At 35.9% G+C, this 17811-nt stretch overlaps 1 protein-coding gene across 1 annotated transcript in view; it reads left to right on the forward strand.

Annotated features, from left to right (window-relative positions):
- Positions 1-16680, forward strand: part of ptprq (protein tyrosine phosphatase, receptor type Q) — a 53645-nt gene extending 36965 nt beyond the window's left edge. The window contains exons 41-55 of the mRNA XM_015383968.1: positions 200-358; positions 511-802; positions 916-989; positions 1877-1976; positions 2080-2208; positions 5481-5507; positions 5690-5771; positions 6304-6394; positions 6530-6606; positions 6690-6824; positions 6945-7070; positions 12765-12910; positions 13014-13149; positions 15800-15923; positions 16010-16680. Coding sequence (XP_015239454.1) covers positions 200-358; positions 511-802; positions 916-989; positions 1877-1976; positions 2080-2208; positions 5481-5507; positions 5690-5771; positions 6304-6394; positions 6530-6606; positions 6690-6824; positions 6945-7070; positions 12765-12910; positions 13014-13149; positions 15800-15923; positions 16010-16047 — 1736 coding nt within the window. The 3' untranslated portion in view covers positions 16048-16680. The remainder of the gene's footprint in view (positions 1-199; positions 359-510; positions 803-915; positions 990-1876; positions 1977-2079; positions 2209-5480; positions 5508-5689; positions 5772-6303; positions 6395-6529; positions 6607-6689; positions 6825-6944; positions 7071-12764; positions 12911-13013; positions 13150-15799; positions 15924-16009) is intronic.
- Positions 16681-17811: the final 1131 nt, after the last annotated feature.

The following is a 17811-nucleotide window of genomic DNA, read 5'->3' on the forward strand; positions in this document are numbered from 1 at the left end:
TGAATTCTAGCTTTACAGCAGTTTTTCTAAAAATAAAAAAAACAAACCTGTCCTGACACATTAAATGTGTCATTAGTCATGTAATGGAGAGCATTTCTGTATGATATAGTTCCCCTTTAGAAGTGCATCTGATACAAATATCGTTTCCCCTGATATCTGTGTGGCTGTGTGTGTGTGTGTGTGTGTGTATGTGCTGTAGCCCCATCCAAGCCAACCCAAAGACCCCAAGCAGTTCTGGGCCAAGGAGGGGTTGCCATAGTAACCCACAGGAGCATAACCATCCGCATGCCAGCCTGTTTCTATAGTGACGACAACGGACCGATTGCAAAAATCCAGGTCATCGTGGCCGAGTCAGGGGGTATCCACTTTTTAGTCAAATACATTTCAAACAGACGTTTGTTGTGTGTGTCATATTTTCACAATGCACCTCCTTTTTGCAGTTCATAAAATAATAAACTCGGGCAGTTTTTTTTTCTTTTTACACATTCTTCCCTTTTTTATCCTGTCTAGTGAGGGACAGCGAGAACCTGACCAACTGGAGGACAGCCTACCATCAGCGTCCTGCTCCTTACTTTACTGATGCAGGGTTCCCCAACCCCACATGCTTAGAGAGGGACAGGGCAGCAGGTCTGGATATGCATGTCGTAAGCAGTCGTAGGGTGTCTGGACCCAACCCTTCACTGCGGAGGTACAACCACACCAATGCAGGGACCTACGTGATTGGAGAGAACGACAACTGCATGCAAGAGAACAACACTGATCATTTCTGTAACGGGCCTCTGAAGGCCAACACTGTCTACGTGTGAGTCCTTCAGAAGAATTCTGGACCTTTAAGTACTTTGAAAAACTTTAATTGGGTTTTTAAAAAAGAATGAAAAAAAACTCTTCTGTTTTGCTGTTGGTTTATGTTAATAGGTTTAAATTCAGAGCCACTAACATCAATGGCCAATATACAGACTCTGAATTCTCTGAGCATATCAGGACTACAGGTAAGTTTTCAATGAATAACTAAGCAAACATCACTCTGCATAAAAAAATAAAAACTCACTATGCTTTTTTCTTTATAGAAGGGCTGATATTTTTAGATTTGCCCTGAGTTCAATACACTTGAATTAAAAGGCTGAATTACCTCCTCAGTGTGCAGTCAATTTCTCCAGAGACCTCTTAATTATCTAATTACTTAATTCAGGTGTGTTGGTCCAAGGACACATTTAAAAGTTGCAGGATACAGGCCCTTGAGCACTAGAGTTGCCCGCCCCTGTTTGATTCCAATAAAACAGCAGGTACAGTGCAAGAAAAAAAAAAAGATTAGGACTTGCCTCTACCCTAGAGGGCAAAATGTAAAGAAATAAGAACTGATTACACTTCTTCCACTAGTGCATGCAGTTCTGCTCAAAGGGTAAGATGTATTGAGCCTGAATGTCAAAGTTAGTCTACTGATAACGACTCTAAATGTTTTCCCTAATGTGCAAGGGGTCAAAATTAAACATACAAGCTCTGATACATACTGTACTTCCTGTTTAAAACACAGGTAGATAATTAAACACTGGAACTAGTTTGATATTTAAACAGAAAAGATCCTAAACACACATCCAAACTTGTGTTGAATCAATAAAACAGAAAACATGTATGCTTTATGATGGAGAAATTCTACCAAACACAAACTTGTGCATCCTATTTTTGCAAATAAAAATCCATGACACATATAAATTTTATTCTCAGTCCAGTCTGAAAAAGAAAGGGGTTTTATAACTTGTTCAAAGGCTCACATTGTTCACTCTGATCATGGGTGCCTGCTAGTTATATTTGGAAGGGAATATTCTTCTTGTTTGTTTGATTTAACATAAGTGAAAAGTATTTATCTCTGATTTTGCAGCAGATGGACTGCTGACCAAAGAGGAACAAATCATCCTGGGTGTTTTGCTGTCATTCTTCCTGGCTGTGTTACTCATCCTGCTTATCTGTTGCTCAGTCAAGTAAGATTTAAAACAAGCCTGCATAAATTTACAACTAAACATAATTATAAATGCATTACATTTCTCAGTGAAAGTAACTACTATAATTACTTTTTGTTCACAGGATCCACCAGCGTAAGAAGGAAGGTGGGACCTATTCACCCAGAGAAGCTGAGATCATAGAGACTAAATGCAAATTAGATCAACTGATTGCTGTTGCTGATATGGAACTGAAGCAAGAAAAACTCAATCGGTAAGTCTTTTCCTGTTTGTATAGAAAGAAACTGCTCAACTTTAGGCTTGATTTGTCTGTGTAAGACAAGATTCAAAATCTGTGTGAGCAAGGTGAAAACCCTCTTTGCTCCGGTTGACTTGACATGCAGCTCCTGTCAGCACAAAATCATCTAGCAGTGTTGAGTTTGTGCAAAAAATAGAAACAGTAGCAGCAGAAAGATACAACACAGAATTGTGGCTTTGTAATTTCTCTTCTCGTCAGTTCTCTGCAGAACAGAGAAGTCATTCTGCCTCCTTTATTCCAAAGAAAGATCAGCTACAAAATCTAACATCCAACTTTTTCTAGGTTTGTTTCTTTTCTTGTAGAGAACAAATTTCCCCACAACTTGCTTAAAAAAAAAAGAAAAAAAATGAACTCTAAACTTTTTCTGTTGTAAATTGCAAAGCTTTTACAAGTAAACATGCATTACTTTTTATTGGATAAAATTACTATTTTAGAAGTTATATTTTATTTTGACTCAGACTTAACTTTATTTATCCTTTGGGATATTCTTTGTATTTATTTAATCATCAACTTTCTGAACTTGTGTGTGTCTTTTCCTTCGTTATCTCCTAAGCCATCAGGAACATCAGTAAAGATTTTCTGTGGCTAACATTTCTATAAATCCTCTTAGTTCTTCTGTGGGAAATGTTTTCTTCCTTCAAAAGGCTCCTACCATATTTCTGTGTGATTTATGAGCTGTCCCACCCGTGTTCATGTGGAGGTCTGTCCACAGATTTTCAATTATGCTTAGGTCAGAAGAAAAGGCAAAGCCTAGAGTTCGATCTTTATTGTGCTGTAGATACCACACTCTTTTATCTCTTTCGCTTTCCATGTGTCATTTCTGGTTTCCAGAATGTTCTGTTATTTATTAGATACAGTATGTTCTGTGAAATATCCCTCTGATGCAAGCTAACACTGACTCAAAAGATAATGACTCAGTCCTGATTCACTTTTAAAGAGATGTCATATTCTTAAAATCTTGTTTTATACAGATTTGCTCATTAGGCCAAATATATTTTTTTTTTCACTTTCTTGCTTTCTGCTTGAGTAAATGCTCTTTTTTTCCTTAGAAAATAAATTATTCACCTCTCCATGATGGTCATATATACTGTACCTTTGCAGTATAGTACAATAAATGAGTATACTACCACTGAAGTGTGATCTTATTTTAATTTGGTGGTTAGATCTGCACCTCAATCCATCTGAGAAGCCATTATTTAAGAAACATTCTAATTCAGAAATCACATTCACATTTCCTGATTGTCTGACTGCATAACAGCTTTAAAGTGGAGCTAAAATGACATTGTTATCAGTAGTGCATTATTTAAATCAGTAGTCTGATTTTGTCCAAGTAATAAATGGCTCAAACAGTGATATTTCAATCTGAAGTATCTGTTTTGCTTGGTTTTGTCAAATAGGCCATTGGTTGCAAATGGACGCAGAAAATGGAGCTCCGATGTAGTGTCTCTATAAATTTGAGACAATTGTATTTGTACAATTTTGTAAATGGTTAAAAACATTTAGGGGCAGTTTTATGAAGGTGCATGCTGATATTAAATGTGTGCAAATAGTAGGAATTCAGGTATCATTTAAAAAAAGTTCAAAGAGAATGTAGAGGTTAATAGTGTGCAATTTACAATGATAATGAAAATATAAATGTGAGATTATGTATGCTAAGGGTATCCTAAGTATAGATCACAAGTATTGTAACCCCTCCAGATTTAAAAAAGAATTCAGTTTAGTTAAGGACAATCATTTCAGAAATATCGTGATCCAGATTTCATTCAGTACTTGGGAGCAGATCAGGACATTTCTTATTTACCTTATGTTATTACATTGTCATAATCAGAAAGTCAGAACCCTGTTGTTTGTATCAATGTTTGCATTTGTGATCTCTTTTTAAAATTCTGCAAAGGAAGAATACAACAATAACCTCTCCCTGCAGGTTGCAGTCAATGTTTTATTAAGGTTCTTTTAGAGATATTGATATCTTCTCTTATGAATGTTTACTATAACACAGAGCTTCGAATGTTTCAAGGCTAAATTAGATAGACATATCTGAACATTTCATTCCCATGTTTTTGTGTCGGTAATTTGAGCAACTTCATCATCTGTACATTTCAGAGCTGCTCTGTTTAAATGAAACTATTAAGAAATTATTCTTTCAAGCATTAAGTCGTACACTCCCTTGAACATCATTCCCCCAAGTTTTTTTTTTTTTTGTATCTGAGAATACTTGCCTCTTATCTTTATGAGTAGAGGGAATGAAAGAGGGTGACTCACCTCCCTAATAAAACATTTAGAATGACAGTCCCTCCTCTACGATGACTGTTCACTCAATTTTCATAGCAAAGGCATTTCACTGTAGTCATTTGGCCAGCATCGCTTGTCTCCTCCTCTCTGATAGGACCAGAAAATCAGCCTAGCTCTGACAGCTCGGTGAGAGTTGTTAAAACACAACTTGTCTTGCAGTTCAAGCAACACACCTTTCCTTGTCACTTCCCAACTCTCTTTCCACGCAGACGTTTACATTCACTCACACAAGCTGTCTTTCTCTCACTGAACATTTGTCTCCCACCAGGTATTCTTCCTTCTTCTTTAGGCGCAAAGAGATTTATGTCATCCAGTAAGTTGGACATTTAGTGTGTGTGTGTCTCATTTTGATGTGTTTGCATGTTCTATTCTTTTAACTTCATGCACGCACACACACATACAGTGTGCCTATGTGTGTCATCATGTTGCTTATTAAGGCTTACGTCAAACCGTCCATCTGTGCAGTTTTAAGAGAGCTTCTGTGGAGGCTGATAGTTCAGTTAATCAGTGACATCAGCATTTTACCAATAGCCTGCAGGTTCTTCTCCATTCCTAGTAGAGATTGAACAGTTTAGCTGAAGTCCCTCTCCTTAAGACCCTTTTAATTTGTTTACCCAGCCCCAAATCGTTTGGAAGACAGGGAGGGCAGAAGTACTAAGCTTTTTCAATTGTTGAAGATCCAACTAGATTTCACAGAAGATGAGCTGCACACTTTTCATGCAATCAATTGTCCCCCTTATTCTCATTATGCAGGAAAATCAAGGTCTGCATCAGTGTTTAATCAGGGTGGATTTAACCGCAAGATGCGGTTCTAAACGCGTATCTCTGTGTATTTTCTGCTGCAATGATTAGTAAAATTTTCATGGGCAGCAAAGCCAAAGTGTGGGTTGTAATCATTGCATTAATTTGCTTATTTTGCTTCTATTTTCGTCCAGGCTGCTCAGCTACAGGAAGTCGCTCAAGTACGTCATCTTTTATAAATGATGCGTGCATGCACACAGCAGCTGCTGGAGAAATCAGCATGTTCTTCATGGCTCTGCACCGCTTATACCCTAAAATAAGTTGATATAAAATAGTGTATTGTTGACTCTCTCTCTCTCTGTCATTAACGTTCAGTGCATTTCTCTACCATCGTCTTTGTCAGGCCTGTCAACAAGAAATCCTTCCTGCAGCACGTAGAAGATCTGTGTGCCAATGACAATTCAAAGTTTCAAGAGGAGTTTTCGGTAAATGTTTGCCTAAACGGATGGAACCTTGCACCTGCTGTTCTTTGCGAAAATGTTCATAACGCTTCTGCTTTTCCTCATTTTCGCGTATATTTGTTTCTTATATATTCAATTCGGATTTCATTTGACAATAAAAGGTAGTGCACACAGGAGAAAGCATGTAAAGCGACTGTTATAATAAACAAATAATCAATTGCAAACAAGAGGTAAACTGAATCATGTTGCTGGATTTGAAAAAGGTTTAAATGAGAAAATATTTTGGGATTTCCACATATTGCTTGGTTTCTCCCTGCATAAATGTTATGTGTTTGCTTCTATTTCAAAAGCAGCAACAAAACACCAAACACATCAATCATAACTGATTACACATACTTCTAAAGCTCTTATAGATTTCTCTTATATAATCTCCTTATTAGTGCAATAGTTTTTAATGAGGCAAGCCAAGTTAGCTTTGAAAAGTTCAAATTCATGGCTGCTGGAGTTTTTGTGAATGCTAATGTGAATGTGTTGTTATTGTTTTTTATTTCCCCAGGATCTCCCAAAGCTGCTGCCAGACCTGGCCACAACAGACGCCGACCTGCCCTGGAATAAATCCAAAAACCGCTTTCTCAACATCAAACCCTGTATGTGGTTGGACTCAAAATGAGCAAAACAAAGCAACCTAAATTTTCCATCTTACTGCAACCTTTTTTAACTCTGTGAAGCCTTTTTTAACAGCCTCTTACTAAATGGTTTTCCTCTCGTTCTTTGGCACCTAGACAATAACAACCGAGTGAAGCTGCTGTCAGAACCAGGCATGGCAGGATCAGACTACGTCAATGCAAGCTTTGTCTCAGTGAGTTATCACTAATGAAAAACACCTTGAACTCTGATTAGAAGTGTATTCTAAGGCTATATCTTATGTGTTTCACTTTGCAGGGTTACTTGTGTCCCAATGAGTTCATAGCCACTCAGGGTCCTCTGCCCAGCACTGTGGCGGACTTTTGGAGGATGATCTGGGAAACAGGAACCCGCACAGTTGCCATGCTCACACAGTGTTATGAGAAAGGCAGGGTGCGTCGTTAGTGATGTTACAGACATTAGGTTTCATTTCAGGGCTTCCCTTCATAAAAGGATAACATCCTCTCTGAAGCCCTGACATATTCTCTGTGTACTGTGTTTGTGACATTTCAGATTCGTTGTCACAAGTATTGGCCTGAGGACAACAAGCCAATGACAGTGTTTAGTGACATCCTCATTTCTAAGGTGTCAGAGGAAGTGCTTCCTGACTGGACTGTCAGAACATTAAAAGTAGAAAAGGTAGTTAACACGAACACACATATGCAACACTATCTGCATTCATAGGTACAACTAAACAACATTTGTTTAGTTGTACCTATGAATGCAGTATTCATTACTGATTGATTGATTAAGTGAGTGATTGATACTGTATATATGCAATATATATAGTATTTACATGGGTATTTATATAGATGGGTATGATTCTATATAGCTATTGCACTGGGGATCAAATATAAAGACACATTAAATTGCACATTAAACATTGCACCAGTTACTGCTGTTGCAGTGTTGCATTGTAGAGTCTGGTTGCAGCAGGGATGAATGACCTGCAGTAGCACTCTTTTTTACAAACAGGGTGTAAAAGTCTTTCACTAAAGGAGCTGCTGTAGCAGACAATGAAGATTTTGACTGTTTTTTTTTTCTGCTCTTAGAATAGATAAAACTAGGACAGGAATAGAGTCTTCTCTGCAGCAACTGTCTACTTAAATAAATCCCATCTATAATTAGCATGTTATCGGTATTTTCTTATTGCTTGTTTTGACGAAATTAAGTTCCTTATGTGTGCTTTAAAGTTTACATAACCTCCCATTTAAGAAAATATATAATATAATATATAATTTAGTAGAATCAATTATATTTTGAATTTTTGTTTAAAAATTAACACAATTAAAGTACCCAAATTAAAGTACCCTACTCATGAACAGTGAACCAACATAGCTGTAAACAGGTGCAGTCTTACTGAATAATTCCTATAACTTTATAGAAATCACCTGATTTCAGTGTTTGCCTCAAAGTGTCGCTAAACAAGATTTTAGTTCAGAAGCTACATCAGGCTTGTTTACTTGTTTTTTTGTTAATATATGCATGTAAATATATTTTCGTAATTAAGGTCATGATTTCCATTTTTTATCATTTGTTTTTTTATTACTTTTGCCAATTTCAATTTATTTTACTAGCTGATTTTGTTTCTGTCTTCAATGGAAGGGTATTTAAATCTTCAACCACAACTGTATGTTGCATGTTTTTGTGCCTTTCTGCAGATTCCTATTTTCCAAATTTATGCCCACAAAAGCAATCTGCCTATGACCAACAATAAACTCACATTAGACTCTAAGTTATAATTGACCACCACCACTAGATTATATATACAAAAATTTAAATTATGGATTTTAGCTACATATTTTTCAACATATAGTGCCAGGGGTTTTGGTTATGTTTACATACTTGTCTTTTTGTATACTTTCCTGCAAATGAAAGCCCTAGACAAATGAACCTTGTTTTTTCTAAATGGAATAACACACCATAATATATTGATTTTGAAATTATGTGGGTCTTTTTACTTTAATGGTGGTTATAAAACAGGTTTGAATCCTTTCATTTCGGGTCAATGCAATATTTTTCTATCCTAACCCTAAATCTGAAACATTTGGCTTGAAATTCAAATTTCAAATGCCATAAAAGTATAAATAAAAGTGAAATAAGAATTGAAAACCATTTTTCATAGTAAATATATTTCTACAGGTGCTATTAACATGACATTTTCACCAGGTGTTGGTAACAATCTATGCAATCCTAATATACAAAGAACTTAAACCATACTGTAGATGTCCAGAAATTAACAAGGTGGAATGGCACAGGAAAAAAGTATTCGATTTGTGAAGAAAGGGAGGTGCAGGCATGGAACGCAGAGACACCAGCTGAAATCTCTCAGTAATTAGAAAGCCACCCTGCCCCTTGTCAGTGCAAATTATTATCAGCTGGTTCAGTCCCAAATGATGGCCTATAAAAAGGTGTCTCTGGTATCACACAAGAAAAATCTCATCATGGGTAAGAGCAAAGACCTTCACAACCTTATTGTTGCAAATCATAATAATAGTATTGGTTACAGAAGGATTTCTAAACTTCTTAATGTTCCAGTGAGCCCTGTTGGGGCCATAATCCAGACATGGAAAGAACATAATTTCACCTTAAAATGACTTCCTCACAAGATTTCTGACAGAGGAGGAAAAAGAAATATCAAAATAGTTGTCCAAGAACCAAAGAACACTTGTGAAAAGCTTCGGAAAGAATGGAATTAGTGTAGGTAAAATTGTTTAAAACAAAACAATAAGTAATGCACTCAACCGCCCAGGCCTGTATGCAAGCTCACCATGCAAGACTCCATTGCTGAACAAAAAGCATGTTGAAGCTCGTTTAAATTTTGCTGCACAACATTTAGACAAGCCTCTGACATACTGGGACAATATATTCTGGTCAAATGAGATCAAAATTAAACCTTGGATGATATAATACACATCATGTTTGAAGGTCAAATGGCACTGTACATCACCCCAAAAACACCCTACCAATAATGAAGTTTGGAGGTGGGAACATCATGGTGTGGGGCTGTTTTTCAGCATATGGTACCTGGTAAAGTTCAAACAATTAAAGGAAGGAATAATTAAAAATCTACAGAGATATTCTTGATAAAAATCTGCCATCTACCAGGATGATGAAGATGAAACGTGGCTGAACATTTCAGCAAGACAATGACCTCAAACACACAGCAATGGAAACAATTGTTTTCAGAGAAAGAAAATAAAGCTGCTAGAACGGCCCACCGAATCACCTGACTTAAATCCAATAGAAAATCTATCCAAAGGACTAAAGATCAGAGGTCATAGAATAGGCCCGTGAAACCTTGAAGAGTTGAAGAATGTGTGGACGAATGGGCCAAAATCACACCTGACCAAAGCAGGCGACAATTTCTCCATACAGGAGGAAACTTAAGGCTTTCGTTGCCAAAAAGGCTTATGTACAAAGTATTAAATACATTTCAAAAAGTGTGTTCAATACTTTTTCCCACTCTTCACTTTATTACAAATAACTTACTTTCTGAGACATCTATGGTTTGATTTCTTTGTATGCGTGGATTGCATGGATTGTTACTAACAACTGGTGTCAATAGCACCTCTAGAAATATGTGTTCAATACCTATTTCACTCACTGTATAGACATATTAACTTAGCTCAGTTTTGGGTATGTAGTCACCAAAATACAAGTTAGATGTAATAATCAATAAAATAGATACAAATCAACTGTTGTTCTTAATAAGAGAAAATATTGAAACCTAACATAGATCCGTCAGTGTCTGTTAATTGATACAATTGTTTGAAGGTACTTAATGCTTTTTTCTTGACAAATCTGAAAAAAGGGTTAGACATGCATCAATTGTCTGTGGACACAAAGGATTATAATTCTCTATTATTGTCATCCAATAGATTAAAAATAATACTATTAGTTTTCTAGACCTTACAAAAATTCCCAGCAAGACACAATTTAAGCCCTGCTCTACTTTTAGATCTGCAGAGCTCTGATTTAGTAGAGATTTAATTATACAGTTTTACAGACAACCTATTCTGGTGTTAAAAGTGAAGTGAGAAGTTGCATCTGAATGCCAAGTGTACAGGAGCTCATTAACATCTTCAGTATGAGATTCTACTGAAGGTACTTAACACCGGAGGCTCTGCTGAAACTGAATATAAAAAAGATTACTGTAGATGTGTTGAAAAAATGGCAGTGAATGCCACCTTCTCTACCAGCTGCTTTGTAGATGATGGAGAGGTTTCCAAATGACAAATGTTTAACATTGCAGAGATAGATGCAAAGACAAGGAATAAAAAAATAATTTTGCTCTATTTTCTATCTGCCTTGTGGGAATTTTATAGGTTAAAATGATCATGTACTGTGAATAATTTACTGTGATGTATTGATAACATTCCAGCGTACCCTCTCTATGCTTTTGGTATGGTACTGCTTATAATTAGTTCTCTTTCAAAACTTTGCCTTTCCTAGGTTTGGGGCAGACTTTGAAATCCCTTCCTTGATTATCCTCTGTCATTTTACATGGCTTATGTGGTGTGGATTTTATTTTTATTTTTTTCCTTTGGAGCAAAGGGTGCTAGATGTGCTACATATAACCTTTATAAGTGTTTGTCAGTTGTTGCATGCTCCTGCTTTGGATTTCTGATTTTCAAAAGATTATCCTATTGTTAGTTTAAGCCATAAACTAACAATAGGATCATTAAGTTTAATCAAGTACTGTATGTTGTCATTCAGAAATGTTCATTGTCTTTATCTTCTGTGTTTTCCCTCAAATGTTTATGAGGAAATTAATCTTAAAATGAAAACCTCTGAATTTGAAGTGTACTGCATTGTTAGTGCTTCAAAACACCCGGATAAATAGTTCTAGTAATCCTAATTGATTTAGAAACCAACATTTTATGACAAACAGAATAAGCTTTTAGATGCACTAAATACTTTTGACATATAGAAACACTCTGACAGCAGCAAACAGCTTCAGCTAAGGAAATGTTTCAGTTCTGCCACCCTTCACACCTGTATCTTCTCAGTAATTATCTCATACACCTTATAAAAAATCAGCATGTCTTTTGTCTCATTAGATCTTGTTTGTTCTTTCATGAGTGTGTTCACAGCAAATTTATTTATTTTGCCTATGGACTCAACATTTATATAGGTAAAGAAAGGCAATCTTTTGTAGTGTTAAAAGTAAAACAGGACAATTCAAAGAGATTTAAATTGGAAAAAATAAAGGAAAAATGGGAAAAGTACATTTATGGCAAATAAATGTTTGCATATATTTATTTAGATTGTGCACAAATTTGGAACTGCATTCTGTATTGATGCACAAACTACTCTTCTAATCTTAAGAATCAGAATGCCTTTGTCATTTTGTAGAGCACAGCAAATCCTCTGAACACAGTTTGCAGCTTCATTGCAGTCCCAGTTGGAGCAGAATATAGACACTGCTGTTGCAGGACTGTTTGTCAACCTGTCAACCATTGAAAATAAGGCTTAATGATTTCAGAAAAGAAGGATTTCCTTAGATTTTACAGTTGCAAGTTATATCTGTAAAGTCAATCTTTATATATGTCACTGTAAACCAATTTAAACCACTTACTGTCGGTATTTGTTCACCTCCTAAGAATACATTATTCAGTGAGGGACTTTCTCTAGTATTTTCATAATTTCAATACAGTATAAGGAAGAGGGGCAAAACAAAAACTGTCAATAATAGGGAATTAACAAGGGGGAAGCAAGCATAAACCCCTAAGCCAAAATGTATGTGCCAACATGTTTGCTTGTCCATTCATCTTGTAAAACTGGCCTCACAAATTTACATTGAAGCACCCTGAGTTATATAACATTTGAGGTATTAAATGTACCTAATCACATTGCTTTAAGATCCAGAATAGGAATAGATATATATATATATATATATATATATATATATATACATATAGATATATATCATATGACAATGACTACGTACACAGCAGTATATTGATAAACTTGTTGGGAAATAAGAAATGAAAGTTCAGATCTCATTAAGACTCTGGCGTAACCTTACACTGGCCTCACCTGCAAGAAAGCCTTCTAACTTTAACCATAATCAAGAATGAGTTGGTTGACAAAAAAAGGCCTCTCAGGGTTATGGTGTCCTAATTTTTTCTAAGGTAAAAAATGCTTTTCAGTTTCTATATTTTGTTAATGAGCTAAATGTACAAGGCTCATATTTGGAGTTCAGCTGTAATTAAATCTATTGAGATGAATATAATGAGATTATACATTTCTATAAAACATTTTCAAATAAAGAGCCTATTAATTAATTGGCAAAAGTTTAAACTTAACCATGTCTAAACCTTTTTGCAGCACGGTCACTACATTTTAGTCAAACACTTCAACTACACATCATGGCCAGAGCATGGAGTACCAGAATCCTGCAGCACCTTGATTAAGTTTGTCAAAGCTGTCCGAGCCCATCGCCATGACAACTCCACCATTGTGGTCCACTGCAGGTATGGTAAAATATAATAGATTGTGTTGATAAAAAGAAACAGGTTGCCAAGTTCTGAAGCAGGTCGCAGAGTGATAATGATTGTCCTCTCGCCTTTCCCTCAGTGCTGGTGTGGGAAGAACAGGCGTATTCATTGCTCTCGATCACCTCATTCAGCACATCAGAGATCATGACTTTGTGGATATTTATGGGCTGGTGGCTGAGCTGCGCAGTGAGAGGATGTGTATGGTGCAAAATCTGGTGAGTTTGCTGGAAACAAAAGCTACATTTAAACTTATAGGATTTAGATTCCAACTAATCTGTAAAAAAAAAAAAAAAAGGGCATAAAGTCAGTTTTGTCAGTTGTGACAACAAAATATATATATAATTTATTTTTTTTATTTTTTCTATCTCTGTTATACGTCAGTTGTTCAATCCATTTACAGGTTTATGAAATCTAGTTTAAAAATCCTAATAGAATAGTCTATTTTAAGATGCTGAGCAGATTCAGGAAAAATAAAATAATTGTCTCCAAACCAAATAATCCGAACTGATTTGCCACATAAATGCCAAACAGCTGAATTAATTAAAATCATGCCCGGTTTTTATCATTATCCATATTCAACAAGGTTTATTTTTGTAACTAAGAGAATTATCTTTCAGTGGATTAGGGTTAAATGCAAAACAGCAACCGCCGCCCTAAAACAGCATGAACTCATCCGGAAATCACCTCAGTGATTGCAGAAGTGATTGCTAGCATTGGCACAGTGCCTAATGTGGGATCTTCTACTTATTTTCCTCCTCTCATCATAGTTTTCCCATTTCTATTTTTTCTGCATGTGTCAATATTTGGATAGTGCTTTCCCTCCTGCACTGCCTGCCTGAACAAAAACCGTGCATATGACTCTTGAGGCTGTGATGTACAGTTCCTAGCAAACGTTTTCAAACACCTAGATATTTGTCACATTTTATCTTTATATCAATAATTAGAATGCATTTAACTTGGTCGTATTACAGTGTGACATATAAACAAAAGTGTCATGGGAACATTACAGATTCGATTGCAAATAAATAGATTGGGATAAAATTTGTACATTTGCTATGGATATACAGAAAGAGGTAATGATGAGATATGCTCCAATGCTCCTACCTCCATATTATGGCAATTTTGTTTTGGCATAAGAAAAAAGCATAATGCATTAGGTACCATGCCTAGATGCACTTTGGCTTAAATCCATACACAACCCAGCCCCCACCCCCCACAAAAAAGAAAAAAAAACAAAGAAGGTAGGCCTGTTTTTGAGAAAATCACCGTCTCGTATATTTTTATGGCTTTTTGTTTTGACTTCTTGTCAGAATAGCTATAGTTCACCATATCACATAATTTACCAATCACTCTATACACTTTAGATCACCCTTGAGATTTTCATTGGCCATTTAGCCATTTTTAATTTTACATATCCTTCTGAATGAAAATTTTCAATTGTCTTCATATCTCAGATGTTCTTGTTGCCTTTTAGCAGCATTTAGAAACATTTTTTCCAGCTCTTCACATGCTTTCACCTCTAAAATTAACTTTTTATTCAAAGCGTAATGAAAGTCTGAACAGTAACTGGAAATACTAAATTTTCCTCTATTTTCAGACAGAAGTGCTCTATAATCAGCATGTAAAACATTTGATGTTTTTGTCCTTGATTAAAGACCTTGTTTTTGACCCATTATTTTGCACTGAATGAAAGAGCTCAGAGATTAAGCTCAACTCTCTTATTATTTTAAGCATTAATGATTAACCTTTCAGTCAGTGAAAGTAAATAAGTCATAATGAGTTAACCTTTCAGTTAATGATTTTATTTTATAGAATTAGTAGCATGCACCCTATGACTGTTATGTCTGTTAATTTCCCATCACTTACACCTAGAATCTGATTATCAAAAGGTTTGCACATGTACATGTGCACAATGTGCACACAAATATTTGGACAAGAATAACAATAGTAGATTAATATTAATAAAGAAAAAACCCTCTGTGAAAGCAGGTCCAAACATAGTAGACGATCTTTATAAAGGTAAACTAAAAGGAAAGAAAAGTGACTCAACTTGAATGTTGAAACATTTTTCTAAAAAAAAAAAAAAAAAAAAAAAAAAAAAAAAAAAAAAAAAGCATAAAATAATATTTATAGCTTTCAAAGGTCATCCATCTCAGAGCCCAGAAGAGGATATCAGGAGAGGTGTCTGGAAATGCCTCTAACTGATTGTAAGAGGGATTTTTCTCTCCCTCTATGTTCCCTCCAAATGAAGCACAGCTATTGGCCTACCTTGTTCTTCAATAGATGGTTCAGAGGCGAACCATATGGGGGGAGAAGTTGGTGGAGGTAAATCCGGCTGTTTAGAGTGTAATCAGCTGTAAACGTAAACAGGGCTCCCTTTCTGTTAGAAAGATGGCTTCAAACACCAGATAAACACATTTTTCATATTTTTTGTTCTATATTTTATGTATTTTCATTATTTTATTTTATACTTTGATTTGTAGCACTTCAAGATAGGCTACTAATATTATGTCTAAAAATTATTATCATAATTACCTTTAATAACATAGCTAAAAAAATCTTAATTTCCTTTTACAGTCCATTTCAACCTGCCAGCGGCACGCACAATGTGCTTATTTTAACAGGGCAGAACCGAACCAATTTGCACATCTTAACACCTCTAAGAGCAACTATAATAGATTGGCTGCAACACATGTTCACTTACTGTATATTAAAAACAGTGGCTGACCTGGGTTGGGATGCTTATTTTGTTTTTTAAGTTACACAATTAATTGATGCACAAATCAGTTTTGAGAGATTTGCAAATCAGGCAGAAGAAGTAAAAAAAAAAAACTCTTCTTTGGCTATTTTTTCCTATGCTTTCAGGCCCAGTACATCTTTCTCCATCAAAGCACACTGGAACTTCTGAACAACAAGGGCAATAGCCAGTCCATATGGTTTGTTAACTATTCAGCTTTGGAAAAGATGGATTCTTTGGATGCCATGGAAGGTAAAAAACAAACATTGGTATAAGAACAAAAACTTTAGACAGTAATACCGGGCTAAACCCACGGGTTTTGTTGTGTTGGTTTTCAGGTGATGTTGAGCTGGAATGGGAAGAGACCACCATGTAAACCACTAATACAAAGATTTGTGGGAGCTTTTCTGGAATCATGGGACTCTTAACTGAACCTCCACCTTGTAAAACAAGTTAGGCTACCAGTAAAGAACTTGAAGGGAACAATACTTGGTTGCTCCACTTCAAATCTTTTTCTCTGCCCCGTTTCTACTTTATTGCACATCTTGTCCAGCTGTTTCCAAACACAAAGAGAGAAACTCTTGGAGGAGCTATGACTTGTAGCAATGAGACGGACAGAAAAGGAAAGAGTGAGCTAAATGACAGACTTGTATCTTTGATGTACTCCTTCAGGTACTTTGCACAACTGTATTCCAGCACTTAAAAGCATTATTATCTGTTTTTTAAGATAATTTATTCAGCCAAAGTGGTATTTTTGAGTGTCTTTGTAACTTTGCTAGTGTTCAGGTAATGCCGATCCTTTCTCAAGAGTGATTTGCAAAAATTAAATCTTTTCTTTTGTCTTGATACTTGACAGTGCAACGTTTCCCCATGGGTTTACTGTCATCAAATGTTTATTAGCTTTTGATATTAAAAAGAAAAAAAATTATAAAAGGAAACACTTGCCAGTGATGTCTGCAAATAAATTGGTGATAACAGAGGTTATATTACACTTAATGTTTTGTTTCTCTTTAGCGGAACAGATTTGTTTGATTAATAAACTTGAAAAAAAAAGAAAGGCTCTAGTCCATTTAGCTGTTATCGTGTCTAAAGTCAAATGTACAAGGAAAATTATTTTGTTTTTTATGTGTCCACCTATTGACGAGCCTCTATTTTCCAGCAGGACTTGACTCCTGCCCGCACTGCCAATGCACCTTAGAATCACTACTCTAAACCTGATCAACCTAAATCTAATAGCAAGTCTGTGGAGTGTTGTCAATATGAGATGATACAGTAAACACAAGAGCCAACAATGCAACTCCACTGATTCAGAAATTTCTGTACAAGTCACAATCAAGATGTGAGTGGAAATAATACATACATGTGCAAGCTGAACTGCAAACTTGAAATATAATATAGTCTCTAAAGTAGATCTATATAAAGCATGACTGACTTAAATTGAGGTGCCATCAAGAAATACCTCAATGGTAAATGGAAGTACCATCAAAAATAAATAAAAATGTCAGCTTTTATTAGAACACTAACATTGATACACAGTTGAGTTTGAAAGTTTATGCACCCTCCTTTTAAATAAAATTTTCTTGCGTAGCAAGATGCAGAATAGGGACCTTTGTTGGGTATTATTGTCGCACAGGTCTGATTAACGTCACCTGGCCATTCAGATACAGGTGCGTTTGAAACAGGTCAGGTACGTATTGGATTCAGGACCACATAGCATAGCCAAGTGGAGTGGGTTGCATTGGAAAAATTTTGATCTTTGTTGTTCAGACTGTCATGAAAAGATCACATACACGTTGCATATGGGCAAAAAAAATTGGATCTGGGTGACTTCAGGCTTCCGTGTGAACATAGCCTTAGGATGAGGTGGGGCAGGGCTGCAGAAACTTTGCGAGGAGAGCAGAACTGTCTTTGCTAACAAGCAAAATTGCCCCACTTTAAGAGGTTACTGTGGGTTTAAAGTGCAACTATCTGAAGATGTCAGACAGCATACATTATCCACAGGTATCCCAGTCATCCCATATTAGTTGAGGTGGTCATTGTAAATTTCTTGTAATTATATACACTCACCGGCCACTTTATTAGGTACACCTGTCCAACTGCTCGTTAACACTTAATTTCTAAGCAGCCAATCACATGGCGG

This window comes from Cyprinodon variegatus, unplaced genomic scaffold (assembly GCF_000732505.1).
Source record: "Cyprinodon variegatus isolate N-32 unplaced genomic scaffold, C_variegatus-1.0 Scaffold299, whole genome shotgun sequence".
Lineage (NCBI taxonomy): Eukaryota > Metazoa > Chordata > Actinopteri > Cyprinodontiformes > Cyprinodontidae > Cyprinodon > Cyprinodon variegatus.